At 33.7% G+C, this 19,101-nt stretch overlaps 3 protein-coding genes across 6 annotated transcripts; 1 reads left to right on the forward strand and 2 right to left on the reverse strand.

Annotated features, from left to right (window-relative positions):
* Positions 1–991: 991 nt before the first annotated feature.
* LOC142626933 (uncharacterized) lies at positions 992–5,641 on the reverse strand. Of its 4 annotated transcripts, none has more exons than XM_075800662.1 (9): positions 5,390–5,641; positions 3,382–3,462; positions 3,199–3,282; positions 2,929–3,009; positions 2,519–2,658; positions 2,240–2,381; positions 2,085–2,139; positions 1,511–1,573; positions 992–1,400 (listed from the first exon to the last, which is right to left on the reverse strand). In XM_075800662.1, the coding sequence occupies exons 2-9, from the start codon at positions 3,441–3,443 to the stop codon at positions 1,323–1,325; spliced, it is 705 nt and encodes a 234-aa protein (XP_075656777.1). In that variant the 5' UTR covers positions 3,444–3,462; positions 5,390–5,641; the 3' UTR covers positions 992–1,322. The 4 variants fall into 4 exon arrangements, with proteins under 4 accessions (XP_075656777.1, XP_075656779.1, XP_075656778.1 ...); XM_075800664.1 differs by having other exon boundaries at positions 3,382–3,515; positions 5,390–5,588; XM_075800663.1 differs by having other exon boundaries at positions 3,382–3,525; positions 5,390–5,588.
* A 3,018-nt stretch (positions 5,642–8,659) lies between these two features.
* Positions 8,660–9,580, reverse strand: LOC142627705 (uncharacterized). Its single transcript, XM_075801568.1, has 2 exons — positions 8,941–9,580; positions 8,660–8,682 (listed from the first exon to the last, which is right to left on the reverse strand). The coding sequence occupies exons 1-2, from the start codon at positions 9,578–9,580 to the stop codon at positions 8,660–8,662; spliced, it is 663 nt and encodes a 220-aa protein (XP_075657683.1).
* Positions 9,581–16,679: 7,099 nt separating this feature from the next.
* LOC142626943 (borneol dehydrogenase, mitochondrial-like) lies at positions 16,680–18,844 on the forward strand. Its single transcript, XM_075800690.1, has 3 exons — positions 16,680–16,701; positions 17,792–17,849; positions 18,073–18,844. Exons 2-3 carry the CDS (start codon positions 17,812–17,814, stop codon positions 18,842–18,844), a joined length of 810 nt encoding a protein of 269 aa, XP_075656805.1. The 5' UTR covers positions 16,680–16,701; positions 17,792–17,811.
* The last annotated feature ends 257 nt before the right edge of the window (positions 18,845–19,101 follow it).

Genomic DNA, 19,101 nt, shown 5'->3' on the forward strand with positions numbered 1-19,101 from the left:
AATGCTGTGCATCTGGAAAACGGATAGAAACACAGTGAAGTAGCCATTGCAGAGTCATTATCTAGCACTATATCTTGAACCTGTACCTACTTTTTTTATTGGTAATTACACATGCATCCAGTGGGTTATATAATCCCACCACCTCATCCTCCACCTTACTCTTACAAAGTGAGCAAGTGCCATTTATGTAAGAAAATGACTCTTAACCTGTACCTACTTAACTCTTTAAAGAACTATCTTACAAAGTGAGAAAAACCTGTTTAAGTTAGAAACTGTTGACTCTAAAACCTGTACCTACTTACTCTTTAAAGAACTCTCTTACAAAGTGAGCAATGCCATTTAAATTAGAACTCATTTACTCTTGAACCTGTATCTACTTACTCCTTAAATAACTCTCCCACAGAGTAAGCAATGCCATTTAAGTTGGAACTCATTGACTCTTAAACCTATACCTACTTGCTCTTCAAAGATTTTTTTTGGGAAATTTTGAAGGAGATTCTAGCTGAACTCCTCTTATAGCTTCTAATTCTTGTGCTTAATATAATAAATTAATCTCTGGGATTTATTAGCCATTTGAGCAATTCTCAATTACCATCTCACAGCATATGCACGGTTAATTTTTACAATTTTTATATATATCACTCCAAGTCCCAGCTATGTGCACTCTATGCACTTCAGCATAGATCAATTAATGCCAAATCTTTTTTTAGGAGAGAGAGAGATGGGGGTGGGGGAATGTGTAACATCTGATACCATGTCAATGACGCAGAGGGAAGACAAAAAAGGGAAAGCTGAAGAGCAGATGTCATGACGTTATTACTGAAAACAAATGTCAGGAAAACCATTCAAAAATCATTGAAAAATTAGAGCATATGTCCCACGAAAAAGCAGAATAGAGAGGCTCCACTATAGGCCCTTTTTTTTTTTTTTGGGTTCTAGGCATGTCAAGAACTTAAATTGAGCTTGGGTAGGCCGTAAGGACTTGCGTAAATGAGAAACAGAAGAATAGGAAATTCCTCTTCATTTTCCATAGAAAAATATATTGTAACCAATACATGATCTCTTTGGACTCAATTATGCAAAACCGTGTATAATCTATATACCACAAAATTTTTACAATGTTGAATATTGTTCTTATGAAGAATTTAAGGATTACATGATACGCATACAGAAAGGAAAAAAGAAAAAGAAATGAGGACATGGCATTTACATTATCAAAATTTGATGGATGTAGCTTACAGGTGTGCACATGTAGGAGGTTTAGGTGAGATGAAAAAACACCTTGTAGAATCAACTCAGCTCTCTTCATCTTTCACAATCAGTTAGATTCTTCTTCTATTGTCTACTCGAGGTTTCTTTGATGCAGACTCAGCTTGTAGATGCTCACTACTTGATTGAATCTAGACAGAAAAATAAATTGTTTTCAAAGTTCCACACCTAATACAATTTTCAAAATCCAAAACTAGTGAGAAGCCTTTGGAAGAAAAATTATGCATTAGAGGGTTATCACCTTATTGAACTTCTCCCTTACCAACCTAACTGTCTGATTCATTGATTGAGATTCAAAATAATCCTGAAATTAATTACAAGACAGAGGCACAAATGTTAGCCCCATTCCATATATAATAGCTAACTTCTACAGAATTTCACAAAAATATCCAAATTCAACTTAATGTGTGCTAGTAACCTGGAAGATCCAATATATGATGCACAAAACACTTATAAAAAAAAAAATGATGCACAAAAGATTCTGTGGTATCTGACTATAACAGTAACAAGATTTATAATAAAAAAATGATTAGTTCAAGGATGATAAACCTCAACCATTAATTAAATAGTCACCAAAATGTAAGTCCCTTACTGACTAACAAGGAGATAACAAAGAATGGAGGTTTCTATGAGGCTATGACACTGCATGAGGAATCTTAAAAAAACATTCGATTTCAAGTAGGATTTATTTTAAAAGAAGTTGCAATGGTGAAAGGCAATTCCTCACTTCAAAAATGCAACTTAAAGAGTGACACTTAGTAACAGAATAACATGTTGCAACGCCAAAGCACAAGAAAAGTAAAAAAAAAAAAAACCTTGTCAGAGGAAACTTGAGTGATTGGAGGTTTATTAACTAACTCCCTAGAGCTCCTGCAGAAAGCATAGAAAATCCATCAATTATGACAATAGAAAACAGCTGATGACAGCTCTATGGGGAAATATAGCAGAGCAAATTTAAATGGGATACCACCTTTGGTTAGAAATTAACTGTTGGGGAATGCAGTTCATTTGTGAAGAATTTGGAAGGCAGTTGATCTCTGATGGACTTGGGACTAGTGAAGCCTCAGTTGAAACACCTGGGATAGAACCAGGAGGCCCTTTGGATCTTGCGGCTGAGAACAGAATGATAATGCAAATAAGACACCCAAAAAAAAAACAATAATTCATTTGAGAAACATGGAGGATGTCCCTATTGCATGCCTCACAGATACAGTTGTTAAAACCATGCCTACTATACATGAAAACATACGATTTAATCGTGCCAGGACCTCCCTTCTCCTCCCTTCTAGCTTATCCTTTGTGTCAGATAGACTCTCAAATTGAGGTGCATATGAAACCTGCAGCCGATTCCCAAGGAAAACAAACTCGTCCAATTTTTTCTTTGCAAACCTATCAAATATAAATATTGATTCTGTTCAACCAATATCAAGAAAATGTGGTACTCAATTTAATGTCTAGGAAGTACAGACACTTCATTTAGGGTGTCATACCCGTGTCATGCCGGTGTTGTACCGGCCATTTCATTTCATGTTATAAATTTTCAGAAATTAGTCGTGTCATACCCGTGTCTGTGCTTCCTAGTTTAATGTATCTATTAACAAGTCAAACCATTGGCTAGCATACTCCAAAGTACTAACTGGGCTTTACTTATTTAATCACCTGGCATTGCTGACCAGGTGAAATTTGATCCAGTAAACATCAGTGAAAGGCTCACAGTCCTCTGCATCCATTGGCTTACACCTAAAGATAAAAGCAACACACAAAAAACAATCCCCACCAAAAAATAAATACTTAGAATGGCAAACAAAGATTTTAATCTGTGAAAATAATGAACAATGTGTCACAATTTGGTTTTCTCCTTGAATTACCAATTGGTTCATTCTCAATTTCCGTAATTTTGGTTTTTAAAAAAAAAATTGTTGAACTTACTCTTCAACATCTCCATAGGAGGAGAACAATTTGAACAAGTCATCCCCACAACCTAATGCTGGAACGTTCCTCACAATCAGATACCTGCCTTAGTTAAATATGCAAAAAAAAAAAAAAAGTTATTGAAGGCTTTTACATTACTTCCAAATTTTTTGTAAGAAAACACAAAAGAGAGAGAGAGACCTGGATTCATCGCAAACTGTATAGACGCGAACTGCTGGAGGCTCATCTTTGTATGGAGCCATTGTCCTACCTTCTTCGTTTCTACAATATTAGAGCATCCACATTAGTGGAGCCATAAATTTAGCAATTTGACACTACAAAAAGCTATCAGTGGTATTATTTTAGCTTTTAATATAATAAAATAATATAAACAACACAATAAAATAATATATTCATTGCAATAAACAGCAATCACAAACACCACCACTGCAGTTGCCACATAATAGCAAATAATCATCTAGTGTAACAATAATATTTTTTTAATCCCAAATTATATATATATACACACAAAACTTTTTTTCACTAAAACAATTTCTCAATCGTCAAAAAGCAATCTTGGAGTAAACTATCAACCAGTCAACAACCATTTACATAAAGCATATATGTAAACTATGAAGTGGAGGAACCTTATCAAAAAACATATAAAATGGAACACATATTATAGCTGCAACACATATTATAGCTGCAACAATGTAGTCCATAGATTACTCACATACATAAGTCATATCAAATTACAATAAAAACTCACATCAATAACTCACACACACTCAAGTTCATTATTGTGTATGACATTGACACTAGTATTGAGCCATGCCAACACTAGGAGTTGATCTTCCTCTACACTAAAGTTACTACCCTGTTTTGCTTTCTTAGAAGAGGCATGCTCAACTTGAGGTGGAGAATCCGAAAAGGACATTGTATTATTTTGAGATGTACCCAAAAGTGGCGAGTCAATATCAATATCCCCATTTATGATACAGATGTAATATGGCAGGTATCCTTGTGACTCCATAAATTAGAAACAACAATATATACTTCCAAGCAGACTGAAAGTAAAGACAATTACTGTAATAAATTAGAAACAACAAAATATAAGCTTCCCTGCACACAGAAATTCTCAAACTAACATTTACACCAATAAATTAGAAACAAAAAACATAAACTCCCCTGCAAACAGAAAATTCCTAGAACAATTCCCAATTTTCAATAGATAAAAAAACCTTCAAAGGTTGAGGGTTTTTCAGTGGATGATATTAGTCACCAATCTATGAAAATTATATAATCTCAGCAACACTCTAAACAATATAAGTCTTTCACACCTAGAATATACTAGTTTCTAGTTGAAACATGTTCCACCATAATTAACAGAGCCTTGCAAAACAAAAATGAACTGTTTATCATTCAAATAAGATACTTACAGCTCAGAATACATTGATCCCAAATGCATAACACCATTATTAAAAATCAACCTCTTTTTAATCACTCAAACGAGATGAATATTCCAAATAAAACACAATTGAGTCAAAAGAAACAACATTGTTTTCAACAAAAGAATGTTTCGAAATGCACCAATCAATAAGATTAGAATAAAACGGCTTTGACCCACTAAATATAATCTTACTTAAACCAGATCAAACCCATTAACAAGCACAAAAATGATGAGACACACACATAGAAATACAGACACTTATTCTTATGGTGGTTGATAGTGTACTCTCAGGTGACAGCCTCTTCCTTTGCTGCCCTTGTCTACCATTTTTGCAGCTTTTCAATTTTATTTTTGTTTTTATGTAAACTTCACTGACTGAGGCTGGAATTTGTAATGCTTTGGAAACCAAATTAACTCTATACTGACATAAAACATAAAACCCAAAGCACCTATCAACTCCATACTTTCAAAACAGAAACTCATTAGCAAACACGCCACCACCACCTATAAAAACAAAAGCTCATGTTGTGCTCCTGAGTTTTACATGGGAAAATCTATCAAATCTATAAACTACAACACAAAATGATCGAAACCCATTTGAAATTTACAAATCTATCAACTCTATTAAACCCAGAGCCACCGCCAACGCCAAAATTTCACATGCACACACAACCGGGCATCATACCCATCCTCAATGTACAAAATTTCACACGGGTTTCGATCGGGATAAATAAACTTTGGGGGAAAATTGAAGCGTACCGGAAATGTGTTTCGATTGGTGCCGTTGGAAAGCCCTTTCCCTGCGTCGGTGAAGTCGACGAACAGAACTGTCCTCCTTAATGAAGGGGTGGGTCGGAGCTGGGCAGGCTTTGTGGGTCTGTCGGCGGCTGGGCAGGCGGTGGAGGAAGAGAGAAAAATCTGACGGAAGAGTGGAGAAGTGAAGAATGTGAGGAGAGACAGGAGCAACGAAAAAAAAAAAAAAAAACACGATCAATATAATTTTTTTTTTACAAATTAGTACTTATCCACCTGCCGAAATTTAAATTGGTGTTTGAAATTTGACATTTTACTCATCTAAAGTTAGTTTAATTAAATTACCTTAACCATCATTTGCTTCAATTTTATGTCTCTATTATCTAAAAACACAAAAAAAAAAAACATAAAAATATAAGATCAAATAAGATTAAAAAGAATTCAACGGGACACTTGTATTATAGGGTTTCAAACCATCGATAGGAAACTTAAATTTCGGTCAAACCTCATAAGAGTAAAATATCAAATTTTAAATCACATATAAGTAATTTAAATTTCAGCCAAATCACAGATAGGTAAGTTATAATTTACTCTTTTTTTTTTTTTTTTTTCACATTTGATAAGCAAAAACTTTTAGCTTTAACTCCATCAATGTAGCTCTAATTTTGTAGTTTGTGGTGCTAAAAATAACAATATAACTTTTTAACACTATCAATGCTAATGTCATAGTTGTCAAAATCATGATCTGGATTGTAAGATCGCATAATTTTACGATCTTACTTCACCAAAACGTTTAGGATTGCACTATGATCATAAAAATAGTAAGATCGTATAAAATCCTATAAGTTCGTATGAGATCCTACCAAAAATATTAATTTTTGGTTTTTATTTTATTTTATGGGATAAATTTTTTGTTTTGACGAAACTTTAAGACTTTTTGTTTTATTTTTATAAAGTTATGTTAACCTATGCAAATGTTTCTAGTTTACTTTATATTTCATATTACAGTATGAAAGGCAATATTGTAGACTGCAAATTTGGGCCAACACATCTGACCCATTGGACCTTTATCGATGCATTAGTTCAAATGGGCCCAACAAGTGCATGGGTTTTCCACCATTTAGTTAATAAGAGAAAAGGGAGAGAGAAAAAAAATAAAAAAACCTAAAAATCAATTTCTTTGAATTGGAGGGAAAAGTAGGGAAAAAATTGGAGAGAGGAAACTGTCTTTCAATTTTTTTTTAAAAGTTGATATACAACTTTTTAAAATTTCACTTTTAAAGGTACAATTATAATTTAGACTACTTCTAGCAAAATGCAATTTGCAAAAATTCAAATAAACTAATAGCAAATCAACGCTATTCATTTTTTTTATGTATTCAGAGAATAGAGGAAATTGGTGGATTTTGGTTGTTGTGTGTAAAGAAAGAAAAAAAAATTAATAATATTCAATTTTTTTTTAATGAAATGTATTGTAAAATAGAGATAATCTAATGTAAAGGTGTTTTGAAAAGTAATTGTATAAAAAAAAGAGTAGATTTTTATGATAAAATAGTCATGAATTTTTGCACGAGCTGATACAAATGCTCAAAATTTTGACAAGTATTACGAACAACTTTTGATAAGGTGGCCTGCCTTTGTTGTTGATAAATAAATTTTAGAGTGTTCTTAACCATTTGTAATGTTTACCTCCATCGAGCTTATCTATATATTGAAATCAACATTACAAATTAATCTCAAATTATAATGATGATTAAATATACATTCGGATTAACTTTTTGTTAAAAAAAGATTTGCCTATTTGCTGAAAATTAGCAAAAGTACAAATTGTACTGAATAAGTGAAGTTTTAAAACGTTGTTCATAACAAAGAGATAAACTAGTAGCTAAAAATATATAAATCAGAGTTCAATATTGGAGATGTTGTCCAACCAAAAGCATGTACAAAACAGATATATTGAATTCCACCAAAAGGTACTTACATAACAAAAAAAAAACCACCAAAAGTTTTTGTTGTTGTTGTTGTTGATAAACTTCAATCTTTATTGATGAAAGAACTAAACAGAATTGCGGTCTGCCTCACACACCAATGCTAACACATTTGGCAGACTGTGAATATCAAAACAAAAAGACTTACTTAAGAAAGAGCCATTCTAGCTACTTCATGGGCAGCTGATTACAATCTCTTTTAACCCAACGGAAAGAAAAACTACTAGAAGAGTCTACTAAACTTAATATATTGCTGACATTATTACTCATGGACTAGTTCAAAGGTTATACGTTCTCAAGGCTAGACAATAAAGAAATACGGTACTGATTTTTTGTTGGGAATATTATACAAAGTAATAATGGAAGAACAATCTTAACACAAAATATAAACAGAAAATAGATAACTTAGAGGCACAATATTGTTTTCCATAGACAATATTTGCCCCCTACACTATTGTTGCTAAAGGGTTATCGCAAATTTGTCCCTAGGATACAACCAAGATGATGAGTTTTACAGATAACAATTCTGGAAAATGACCACATAATTTCTTGTATTTTTCTCTAACTTACTATATTGTGGAGTGAACATAAGTCTCTATTTATACCCATAGGGTTATATTTCATTCAAATGCACGTATGGAGAGTTAAAATGTTTCATAAAATTGTTCACAAGGCTTGAAACCTCTTCAAACTTTCTGAACAATTACCAGAAAATTCTACAGAAAATTCTTATTTCACGATTTTCGATCGGTCGAACAAGAATTGAGTAGCGATCAAGACATCCAGAGACTCCAAGATTTTTTCTTTACCATTTTGATCGATTGAGCCAAAGCTTTGACCGATCGAATATGCTGTATTTCGAATTTTCACTAAGAAAATTCTAGAACTTGAATTTTGATTTAATGAAACAATATTCACCAAACTCAAACATCATTATTACAACCTATCCATGTATATACTTATATATACAACATTTTCTTCGTGAAGGGAATACAGTACTCATTTTCTTCATGAAGGGATAAGTTTATACAGTTACAGTTTACTAATGCACAAAAGAAAAAAAGCTTTTCATCAAGGGCCTTATAATACTGCACACGTATCAAAAGAAATATAAGAAGGATGGCCATTTATTTTACATCATGCTCGTCTGGTCCTCTGAAGTTATGTGTCATTTGACAAAGTGCATTACCTTTTTTTATATAACAAGATGTGTAGATAAGAAAATGCTTGAGAATCCACACATTACCTTCTATGACATAAAGTTGATAGACAATAAGATTGAATTTTGTCAAAGACATGAGCAACCAGAGTCTGCAAGTTGAACACAAAGAATTTTCACTTGTATTAGATTCTTGCATCAATTACCTCATTAAAACCTTTAGAACTCAACATAGGGGACAGAAACACACGTCATATAGTCTATGAAAAGCAAGGAACTAAAAACTATGCAACAAATTTTAAAACAAATCATAACTTGATGAGAGTTCAGACTGTGTTATATTACTCCAAAACTTTCGGCTAGAAATCTAGCCACCTTTTATAATAGACACGTGATTGGAGAGATGATACCATCCGGTGTACAAAGGCTAATCTGAGGACAAATGCCGCAAGGAATTGATGCCATTGCATTAGTCTTTTCCAACTTCTTGGCTCGAGTCCTATAACAAATCTTCCCAATTGGCACAGACGAGACACGTCCCTGCCCATCATCACTCATTTTCTCAACCTCACCCTCCAACTCCAATGACCCCAAAACCTGATGAATCTGATTCAAATCAATATTGTTGCCTTTGAACACACCCAACCTTTCAATGGACTCTGCTATATCTTCAACAGTAGCTACTCCCACTTTTTGCATACTCTTTAAGCACAAGATTTTCAAGGTGGATACGAATTCAACATCTAGCTTCCCATCCGTATACCACTCTCCTCCGGTCACTTCCTTCGAGGCTTCAAATCCGGCCCCCATAAAAAGCTTAGTTCTCTTGTTTCGGATGTCGGTCACCTCTTTTATCTTGTTTTGCAGTTTGAGTAAATTAATGGATTTTGCTATAATTGTATCTGCCAATTTGGTTTCATACCTAATTTGAGGTTTGGTTATTCCATTGTTTTCCCTGCTCAATATCACTTCTAAGACCGTGTGGTTTGCATCTTGAGATACTTGTGCAGGAGTCATAGAATTTCTTCCACGTTTGAGAGGTAATGCCATTTGTTGTTCAAATTGTTCTTCTAAACATAATGTACCAGAAACAACATCATCAATAATAAGAAAAAGAAAAATCTAAAACAGATTATATAGAACCTCAATAAATACTATTGGACAATACCTGATTCTAAGGTTTTATTTTATAGTCACAATGTTAAATAAGCATTAGATTTAAAGGGTTAGATCATTTGGTTAGACATTTTGAGAATTTAAAAGAGCGTTTTTAAAAATCTAAAATGTATATAGTTTTTACAAACGCTCATTTTTAACTCAAAACACCATTTTTTTCTACGGCTTATGATGCTCCAATTGTATTTGAGACTAATTGAGACGCGATAAGAACATGAAAATAGACCGATCAAAATGTATAACATTAAGGGGTTCTTTTCTTCCCAGCTCTTTTTCCAAAATGATCAAAAGTTTTACTATGAAATATAATTTTTGTAACAAAGAACAAGAACAAGAACAAGAACAAGTAATGTTTGCAAATCAGGGTTTAGGAATAGGTGATTTTGGTTTTACCTTGGAATTGCTGTCTTTAATGTTTAAAACAGAGGCAAGCAAGTAGAGGCAGAAAAAAAACCCTTTTCTTTTCCTTTCACAATGTTGAGGGCTTGCGCCCTATTTGTAATACTCTTTAGACGTACACGTGTCCTCTCTTGAGAGGGAATGAATATTCACAGTCACGTGCTTTGTTTTTGTGACGCGGTGGAAGTGGAAGTGTGTAGCCTCAGCCTACATCTACATTGGACTCCCTCAAATTTATTATATATTCACCTAAGTTTTGCCCCCAGCCCATATCTATATCTATATTATTATTAGTTAAAGGCTGGCACGTTGCACAGTTTTATTATAAATTTATAAAATATATTTTTATTTGATAAATAATAACTGAATAAATAATTATTACAATATAACAAATTGAATAAATTGTATTGGTAATTTGGTACAATAACTATCAATTATAAAATAATAACATCTTAATAAAAAATTATTATTTTGTAACATACTAATTATGCTCTTATAGCTTTCACTAGACTATTTATGTTTTCTCTCTATCAATCTCTTTTTTGGTTCTTGTATATGTTTACATGCTGGGAATCATTGCACCTGAAATTTCATGGTTCCACATTGTAATTCCTTTTGAGAAGGTGGATTTTTTTTTTTCCTTTTTTTATTTGTACGTTGTTGTCAACTATTTTGCAAAAAGAAAACCTATGTTATTTCCTTTTAAAATTGAGATGATGAAAGCAACATATCACCATTGGAACCCATACTATAAAACACAAAAAAAATAAAAAAAAAAATAAAAATCATGTCTAGACATATTTAATGATTGATTCTCAAACTATAATCATATATATTAGATAAAACATAAGCAAATTAGATTAAAAAAAATACACAAAACCTATTCAATTTACAAGAAAAAAAATTAGAGTAAACAAATACATACCTACAAGGTTGTAGGTAGAAGAAGAGAAGAATAAAGAAAAAGAACAGTATGGTAAGTATTCATAATAAATTATTTGATACACACACACACACACTCCACATTGAGGAAGTTGATATGAAAAAAAGTCTAATATTAGTCTAATTTGTGAATTTAAATAAATAAAAAAAGAAAATTAGTTGAAGATTTTGGATTGTAATCACACATTGCTTTTTTATTTTTTATTTTTACACGTAGTAATATAATTTAAATTAAAAAATAAGAATTAGTTGAAATTTTTGGATTGTAATCAAATTGATATTATTTATCAACTTATAAATTATAATAAAAAGGATTAAATGAAGAATTTAGATTGTAATCAAATTAAAAATTTTATCAACTTAGAAATTATAGGAGAAGATAAGAACAAAACAAATTCATATGTATTTTTTTTAATAAAAAAAATCTACTTTTTTTATGTGTAGTTATATAATTTAAATAAAAAATAATTAATTGAAGATTTTGGATTGCAATCAAATTGATATTATTTATCAACTTATAAATTATAATAAGAAAAGGATTAGATGAAGAATTTGGATTGTAATCAAATTAAAATTTTTAAGAACTTAGAAATTATAGGAGAAGAAGATAAGAACAAAAAAAAAAAAAATTTATATCTATTTTTTTTAAATCTAAAAAAATTTCTGCAATTTGGTGAAGCCACTTGGTGTAATCACTGCTTTCAAGCTCAACTTTTATTATATAATGTATGGAAAGCCCAACCCTAGACTATGGCCTGCTCCCTAAGATCGACCCAACCCGTCTCAACACTAAACCGAACATTACCGAGCATGACCCTAAAACCGAACGTTACCGAGCATAGTCGTGGATGAAAGATAATGCTTTGGGGCAATCCGCCCACCGAGTTTGTCTTGGCATCTAGTGCAAGTTTTAAGGATGTCATCTCAAGAGTATGCAATGGGTCTCATTTGGTCAGGAATATAGAGTAGAGAGGGACCCACCTGCTTGGGGAAGGTCACTCCTCATAATGGTGAACCTACTAAAGAAAGGTTATAAAATGAGGAAGAAGGGTATGAGATAGGGGTTGGAAAAATCAAGAGAGAGAAACACAAGATTGGCGATGAGAGAGGCATTTAGGGATTAAGAAATCTTGTTTGGATTCTAGAAAAATGGGCCAGCTACACAGCCATCATCTCAGCTAGGCTAGGATTAAGATAGTTAAGGGCTCAAACCTCTCTTTAACTCCATCAGAAACCTGTAACATTGTTTCTTGGGCCTCCCACTGTGGGATAAACCCAACTTAGAATAGAAGTAAAAATTGTGGCCCTCAACCCAAAGCCTTCACACTATTGGGATGAGCCACCACATATAGTGTGTATATATATACTCTCTCTTGAAATACTTTTTCATTTTAATAAAAATTTCAAAATACTTTAAAGTTAAAACCACATTAATCATTTTTCTTAAGTGCCTTTATATGTTTACATTGTACTTGCAATATAAAAATTACATTATAGACACAAAAAGTGGTAAACATTGTACACATTTGCAAAATGTATACAATATTTACTCTTTTTTTTTTTTCAAATGTGTATAATATTTGTCACATTTTGTATTTTTACAATGTAAATTTTCATTATAGACTTAAAAAGTGGTAAATGTTGTGCATATTTACAAAATATACACAATACTTACTACTTTTTTCCATATGTGTATAAGATTTGCCACTTTTTGTATGTTTACCAAGAAAATTTTCATTGTACCCTACATATAAAAGAAGAGTTTTCATTTTCTTAATAATTTTAAAAATAGTGCATCAGTGCAAGAAATTTGGTAATCCTTAATTTCCTTTGACAAGCTTCATAAGAACGCATCAATTTCTATGCTAATGAAATTTTTTTTTTCTTTTGTTCATTATTTTTTTCAATGAGCAATCACCAGTGACCCAACAACACTTGAAAATCATAGTGGCAATACATAACACATCTAGTCGTCAAGTTTGATTTTAGAGTTTTTACGGATGGAATAAATGCTGAAGGAAAGCTAGAGATAATGGATGCCACCAAAGTATCTTGATTTTTTTATTCTCATGTTTGACATCTTAGTTTTGTTAGATGAATACTTTGTGTCATAGAATGTTATTTTTGTATCACTATTTTTTTTCCTCCTAAAAGCTTCAGTATTGTCCCTTGACATGATTCATAAGAATGCATCAATTTCTATGCTAATGAAATTTTTTTCTTTTCTTTTGTTCATCTTTTTGAATGAGCAGTCACCGGTGAGCCAACAACACTTGAAAAATATAGTGGCAATACATGACACTTCTAGTCATCATGTTTGATTTTAGAGTTTTTACGGATGTAATAAATGCTAAAAGAAAGCTAGAGATAATGGATTGATAGCGAAAAAATGTATTGACCCCTTGGAAATTAATTAATTACAAGTACTGCTCGAATTGGATGTCGAAGAAGCAATCAAACTCCAGGAACTTGGCAATCACCTTCTCATGTTCCTTGTCCGTTCTTAGGAGGGCAGCTTGAACTTCCTCGTCTTTCTAAATGACGAGCTTTTTCTTAACCTTCAGTGCTTCCTTCAGTTCTTTCATCTTCTCCTTGGCCTTGGTCGATTGGTCCATAGCTTCAATCAGATCATTCCTCAACTTTGAGCTCTCAGCCTCAATAGAATCAACCTTTGAATTGATCACTACTACCTTCTCCTCGCTGTTCAAGTAGTCCGTTGTCAGACGAAGGGACTTGCCAAGAACCTGAAAAGAGAAAGAAAGGTTAGTAATGTTTAACATGTGTAAACACTTAATGACGTAATGAAGAAATGTTGAGTAAAATACTTGCACTAGTTTGTGAATATGGCAGCTAACCAGTTCATGGGAAGGGGTGGACGAGAGACCCTTAAGCTCGTCGTTAGTAATGACATTATGAGCTCGTCCAAGGGCAATAGCAAGGTCATCCCAAACACTCTTGCCAACCTTGGCCTTCCTCTTAGAGCGTGTGGTCGGAGGACTGAAGGTCATCATATTGAGAGAAGGTGTGGGAGAAGGCGGAGTACCAAAGAGTGACAGTGGGGTAGGAGTCTTGTCCTTCCCTTCATCCAACTTGCGTTTCTTTGATTCGGGGGTAATGTGAGATAGGGGTTCATTCTTCAAGCTCTTAACATGGGCATATTTGTCTTTACTATACCTAGTGGCCATTTCTGCAAGAAGAAGGTTAGTATGGAAAAAATTTATAAGGTAAGACAATAAAGAACGAAGAATTAAAAACCTACTCTTCTCTTCTTGGGCTATTTGCTTCAAAAAGTATGCAGAAGGCTTGGGTCTAAGGCAACACTCGTACAAACGACGAGGATCAACTAGCTCGACGAAATCGTCAACTGTAAGGGCAAACTCAAGGGTAGCCTTAATTCGTCCTTGGTAGCATTCCTCCAACAAAGGACGATTAACAATTGCCAAAAGAAAAAAAGAAAAAAAAAAGAAAAGAAAAAAGAATAAAAGAAAAAAAAAATAGCAAAAAAGGAGATCAGAAGAATAGCAAACTTAAAAGAGAGACGCACCAAAAGAAGGGATTTCCCGTTTCCGTAGCAACCATGGGACTTCACCCCACGTACAGGTTGTTAGACATGGTTTCCCATCCAGTTCCAGAAATGAAGAAATATCGTGATTTCCAGTCACGAAAGGAAGTAGGGAAGGTACGGACAATACGGACAATTCTAGACTCCCTATTCCCAGGTAGAAGTTCAAAATACCCATAGTGGGTGGAAGGTTTCAAATGGTATGGATAAAAAATTCGTTTAAGGTAATCATGTCCCCATCATGGACAAATACCCAAATCGACACACAACCAATAATCATCCTCCATGCGTTAGGGACAAGCTGACTGGGTGCAACATTGAGAGAAGAAAGGAGTTGCATGATAAATGGATTAACAGGAAAACAGAGGTCGTAGGAAAAGGCAGCTTCGTAAAAACTCACCTCGCCATGAGCAAAGGTGCATGCTTTTTCGTTTGGACGAGGTAATCTTATAGCTACCTCTTCTAGAAATTGAAACCTCTTGTGAATAGATTTCAAATGTCTCAACTCATAAAGACAAGACTAAGAGAGAGCATGAAAGGGGATTGAAGACGAAGGAATTTTTGAAGAAAAGGAGGGTTTTGAAGATGATGGAGGTTTTGACACTGCAATTTCAAAATATTTACCTATGGACTCACCACTTGATGACAAATCAGTTTCTAACTCGCTGGACCTAACGTTGCTGTCTCAGCACTCTATGCCAGTCATCTCTAGATGATGTGCAATTAAAGATCGATGGAGTAGAGGGTAAAGGCTAATCAAAATAGGCCTAAGAGCCCCACAGTCTCGAGGCATAAATAAACCAACGTGGGGGAGACGACCACTAGAAGACTCAAGAAACACTCCTAGCCTAGTGAAGAAGAATGAAACAGAGGGAGTTTCCTTCTTAATGAAATCTAAATCAACCGTTAAGGGAGGAAAAGGAGTCTTACCGTACAAAAGGTGCAGGAACTCTCTTTTGGTTTCAATCTCCAAGATCAATGTATAATGAAGAAGAAGAAGAAGAAGAAGAAGAAGAAGAAGAATATGAGAAGACTTTTTGATTAAAAAAAAAGGAAATGAATTCAATGCGCGAAACCTCAAGGAAGACACACACATGCGGCCAACACAAACATGGAATGTGGGGATCAACTGACAAAAATGCCACCCCACAATAAGCATGATAAGACGAGAATCTTGGGGCACTACAAAGTGATCTGCCCAAAATGGACTTTCCATATTCCTTAGCTCGACCAGAAGATAGACAACAAAGGAATAAGGGAGACAACCGACAAGTAGCATATAAATGGTCATCCATTACTTACAAACAGTCCATGACAGTGACGAGTAAGGGTATGGACGAGCATATGTGCATTAACTCCAGGCTGTAATCAATGACTAGGCAATGAATAGCACAAAAATGTTACCATCGTCTAATAATACAAAATTAAGGACTGGTTATGAATAGAAAACATTGGAGTTAATTTGCAATCATTAAGCATTGATTACCCAGCTGCTACATAATGGAATTATGAGTATTAACTCAGCCAAAGGTTATATAAAGCCAAGAAAAATAGGTAAAAGGACATAAACACACAACTGCTAAACAAATAGTGCTATTATGCCACACTAGAATGTAAGGGGTGTGACATTGCCTCTATATAAGTTGGTTACATGAGAGGAGGGATCACAAAGTAATTTATGCTATGTTTGGAGGTTTTAAGGGAGAAGAGAGTAATGGGGAGGAGAGTAGAGGGGAATAGTTATCCTCTACCTTGTTTGGATGTTTTTAAAATTAAGGGGAAGGGGAATAATTAACATTTTTTAAAGTTTGTAATTTTATTAATATGGTAAGGGTAAATTTGGTAATTCATTTGGTCAAGTATTTCTATGCTCTACTCTTCCTCCAATCTCTCCAATTCGGGAGAATTGAAAATGAGGGATTAGAAGTAGTTAGAACTCCTCCAAATCCCTCTCCCCCCTCCCTTAAAAAACATCTAAATAAGATAATTTAACTTACTCACCCTCCCTTTACTTTACTTCCCGTTACTTTCCCTCCATCCAAACAAGCTATTAGTGATAGTGTTTTGGGTTTTATTTTCATTTTTCCTACACATTACACACTTGAGAATGTAGAGGGTGTCCAGTGGCAGCTCTAGGATTGTTTTCTAGAAATGTCAATAGTGTCTTGAGCTAGGTTTTGTTGTGGGTGAGTAAAAGATAAAATGATTAATTTTTAATATATATATAGTTGTCATATTATATACAATATTCGGACATAGTATTCTAAATAGTATACAATACAACTATTGAATGCATAAATAAATATAATTAAATAACTAATCATAATTTTTGTCAAATTAATAATAATTTATTATAATTATAAGTTATGTCAGTTCTGAGTTTAGATAAAAAGCCAATTATAATTTGTCACTTAACTTTTATTGTAAAATTAATGTGAAAATATTATAAAAATAGCACTAAAATGATCATCTTTCAAGTTTATTTCAGTTGTTTTTAAACAAAATTTAGAGTAAAGGTGCTCAAAATTTTATTTTAGGAAGTCAAAACAAAAAAATAAATAATTTTTTTTTTATATATAATCATTTTTTTGGACCAAGCCAGTTCATTTGAACCCTAGGCTGACTGTAGAGCCACCCCGAGGGGTGTGACATTCTCTCTCTCTCTCTCTCTCTCTCTCTCTATATATATATATATATATATATATATATCACTAGTAGAGCAAATATATATATTTGTTTATAGCTTGGGAATGCAGGTTTGTTCCTTTAAACATTGCTATTATTTTCGCTGCTAACTATGATTTTGCGTGTTTCGGTACCATGACATTTTACTTTGTATTCTCATTTTAGGAAATTAAACAACACTAGTGGTGGTACGATGCATATTAGGAGATATGTTTTGATCAAACAAATCAAATCGAGAAAGAGATAATTAACGCACGTGACTGTATAGATAATTGTGAAAAGCTTGAACTAAAATTAGTCCTCCCAATGACAAGATGCAAATCTTGATAGAATTAGTCTAACTTGATCTGAACCGGTTCTTATGGCCCAAATTAGTATTATGCCATAGTTGGAAATGCAGGGGGTTGCCTGTATATAAGTCAGTTACGTTAAAGGAGTACAAAGGACTTCAGTGATAGTCCTTTGGGTTTTATTTTCATTTTTCCTGCATATTACACATATTTTAACTCCATCGATCATGGGAAGTTTCACAGTACTCCCACCTGAAGCAAGAAGGTATGGGAATATTTTGGCTATCCTTGCCTCTATATGTTTAATTTGATTAAGAAAAATATTCTATGAAAAAAATCTTGAATCCTCCCTCTCCGAGTAAATTTTTTTGTATGAATAATTTTAGGGATAATACAGATTTTACTACATAACCTTTACAAACTGGCATGTCATATCCATATTGTTGACTAATAAAAGTGAAAGATAATATCATGTAAACATGTGACAGGCTAGAAGGAAAAGTAGCACTAATTACTGGTGGGGCTAGCGGCATTGGTGCAACCACTGCAAGACTATTCTTTAAACATGGAGCTAAAGTTGTAATCGCAGATATGCAAGATGAATTGGGTCACTCTCTATGCAAAGAACTAGATCCTCAATCCACAACCTTCGTCCATTGTGATGTCAGCAAAGAAACTGATGTGGAAAATGCTGTTAACCATGCTATTTCCATGTACGGTAAGCTAGACATTATGTACAACAATGCTGGTATTCCTGGAGAATCCCAATACAACATTCTTGACAATACCCAGGCTGATTTTGAGCAAGTGATTAGAGTCAACTTGGTAGGTGCTTTCCTTGGTACCAAACATGCTGCTCGTGTGATGATCCCAGCTCGCAAAGGCAGTATAATCAATACTGCTAGCGTATGCTCAATCATGGGAGGCCTTGCACCGCCTGCCTACACAAGCTCAAAACATGCTGTGGTTGGATTAATGAAAAATGCAGCAGTGGAGCTCGGACATTTTGGAATTCGTGTGAATTGTGTGTCACCCTACCTAGTTTTAACACCTATGGCAAAGGATTACGTTAAGCAGTATGAGGAGGGAACTTTAAAGCTTTATTCCAACCTCAAGGGTGATGTTCTCAAGCCAGAGGGTGTGGCTGAGGTTGCGCTTTTTCTTGGAAGTGACGAATCAAAATATGTGAGTGGACATAATCTTGTCATAGACGGAGGCTTTAGCATTGTGAATTCAGGCTTTTGTATGTATCCACAATAAAGAATAAAATGGGAAGTTTAAATGCACCAAAAACATCACTGAAAACTATTGTTTGTGAGGCTGTGTGAAATTTTCCATGTATTACTCAGTGCTTGTCAAAATACTCTAATAAAACTAGCATCTTTACATGCGCTATGGGGTATTCAGAGCCTCTTTCTTTTTTTATATAATAAATCACTCTTATTTCTTTATTTTACTTTTTTCAGTGGAGAATTCTAAAGGTCATACTTACTTTTGTCTATATACATACCCTTTTT

The sequence above is a fragment of the Castanea sativa genome, chromosome 3 (genome assembly GCF_040712315.1).
Source record: "Castanea sativa cultivar Marrone di Chiusa Pesio chromosome 3, ASM4071231v1".
NCBI classification, from domain to species: domain Eukaryota; kingdom Viridiplantae; phylum Streptophyta; class Magnoliopsida; order Fagales; family Fagaceae; genus Castanea; species Castanea sativa.

Bases quoted from the DNA above. Each gene is read 5' to 3' on its own strand.
- LOC142626933 (XM_075800662.1), bottom strand. From the start codon at position 3,443: ATGGCTCCATACAAAGATGAGCCTCCAGCAGTTCGCGTCTATACAGTT. The intron at 3,283-3,381 runs GTCTCTCTCTCT...TAACTAAGGCAG, and splicing joins ACAGTTTGCGATGAATCCAG to GTATCTGATTGTGAGGAACG. The intron at 2,382-2,518 runs GTATGTTTTCAT...TTCTGTTCTCAG, and splicing joins GGTCCTGGCACGATTAAATC to CCGCAAGATCCAAAGGGCCT.
- LOC142627705 (XM_075801568.1), bottom strand. From the start codon at position 9,580: ATGGCATTACCTCTCAAACGTGGAAGAAATTCTATGACTCCTGCACAA. The intron at 8,683-8,940 runs GTATCATCTCTC...TTCAACTTGCAG, and splicing joins TAGCCTTTGTACACCGGATG to ACTCTGGTTGCTCATGTCTT.
- LOC142626943 (XM_075800690.1), top strand. From the start codon at position 17,812: ATGGGAAGTTTCACAGTACTCCCACCTGAAGCAAGAAG. The intron at 17,850-18,072 runs GTATGGGAATAT...AACATGTGACAG, and splicing joins CTCCCACCTGAAGCAAGAAG to GCTAGAAGGAAAAGTAGCAC.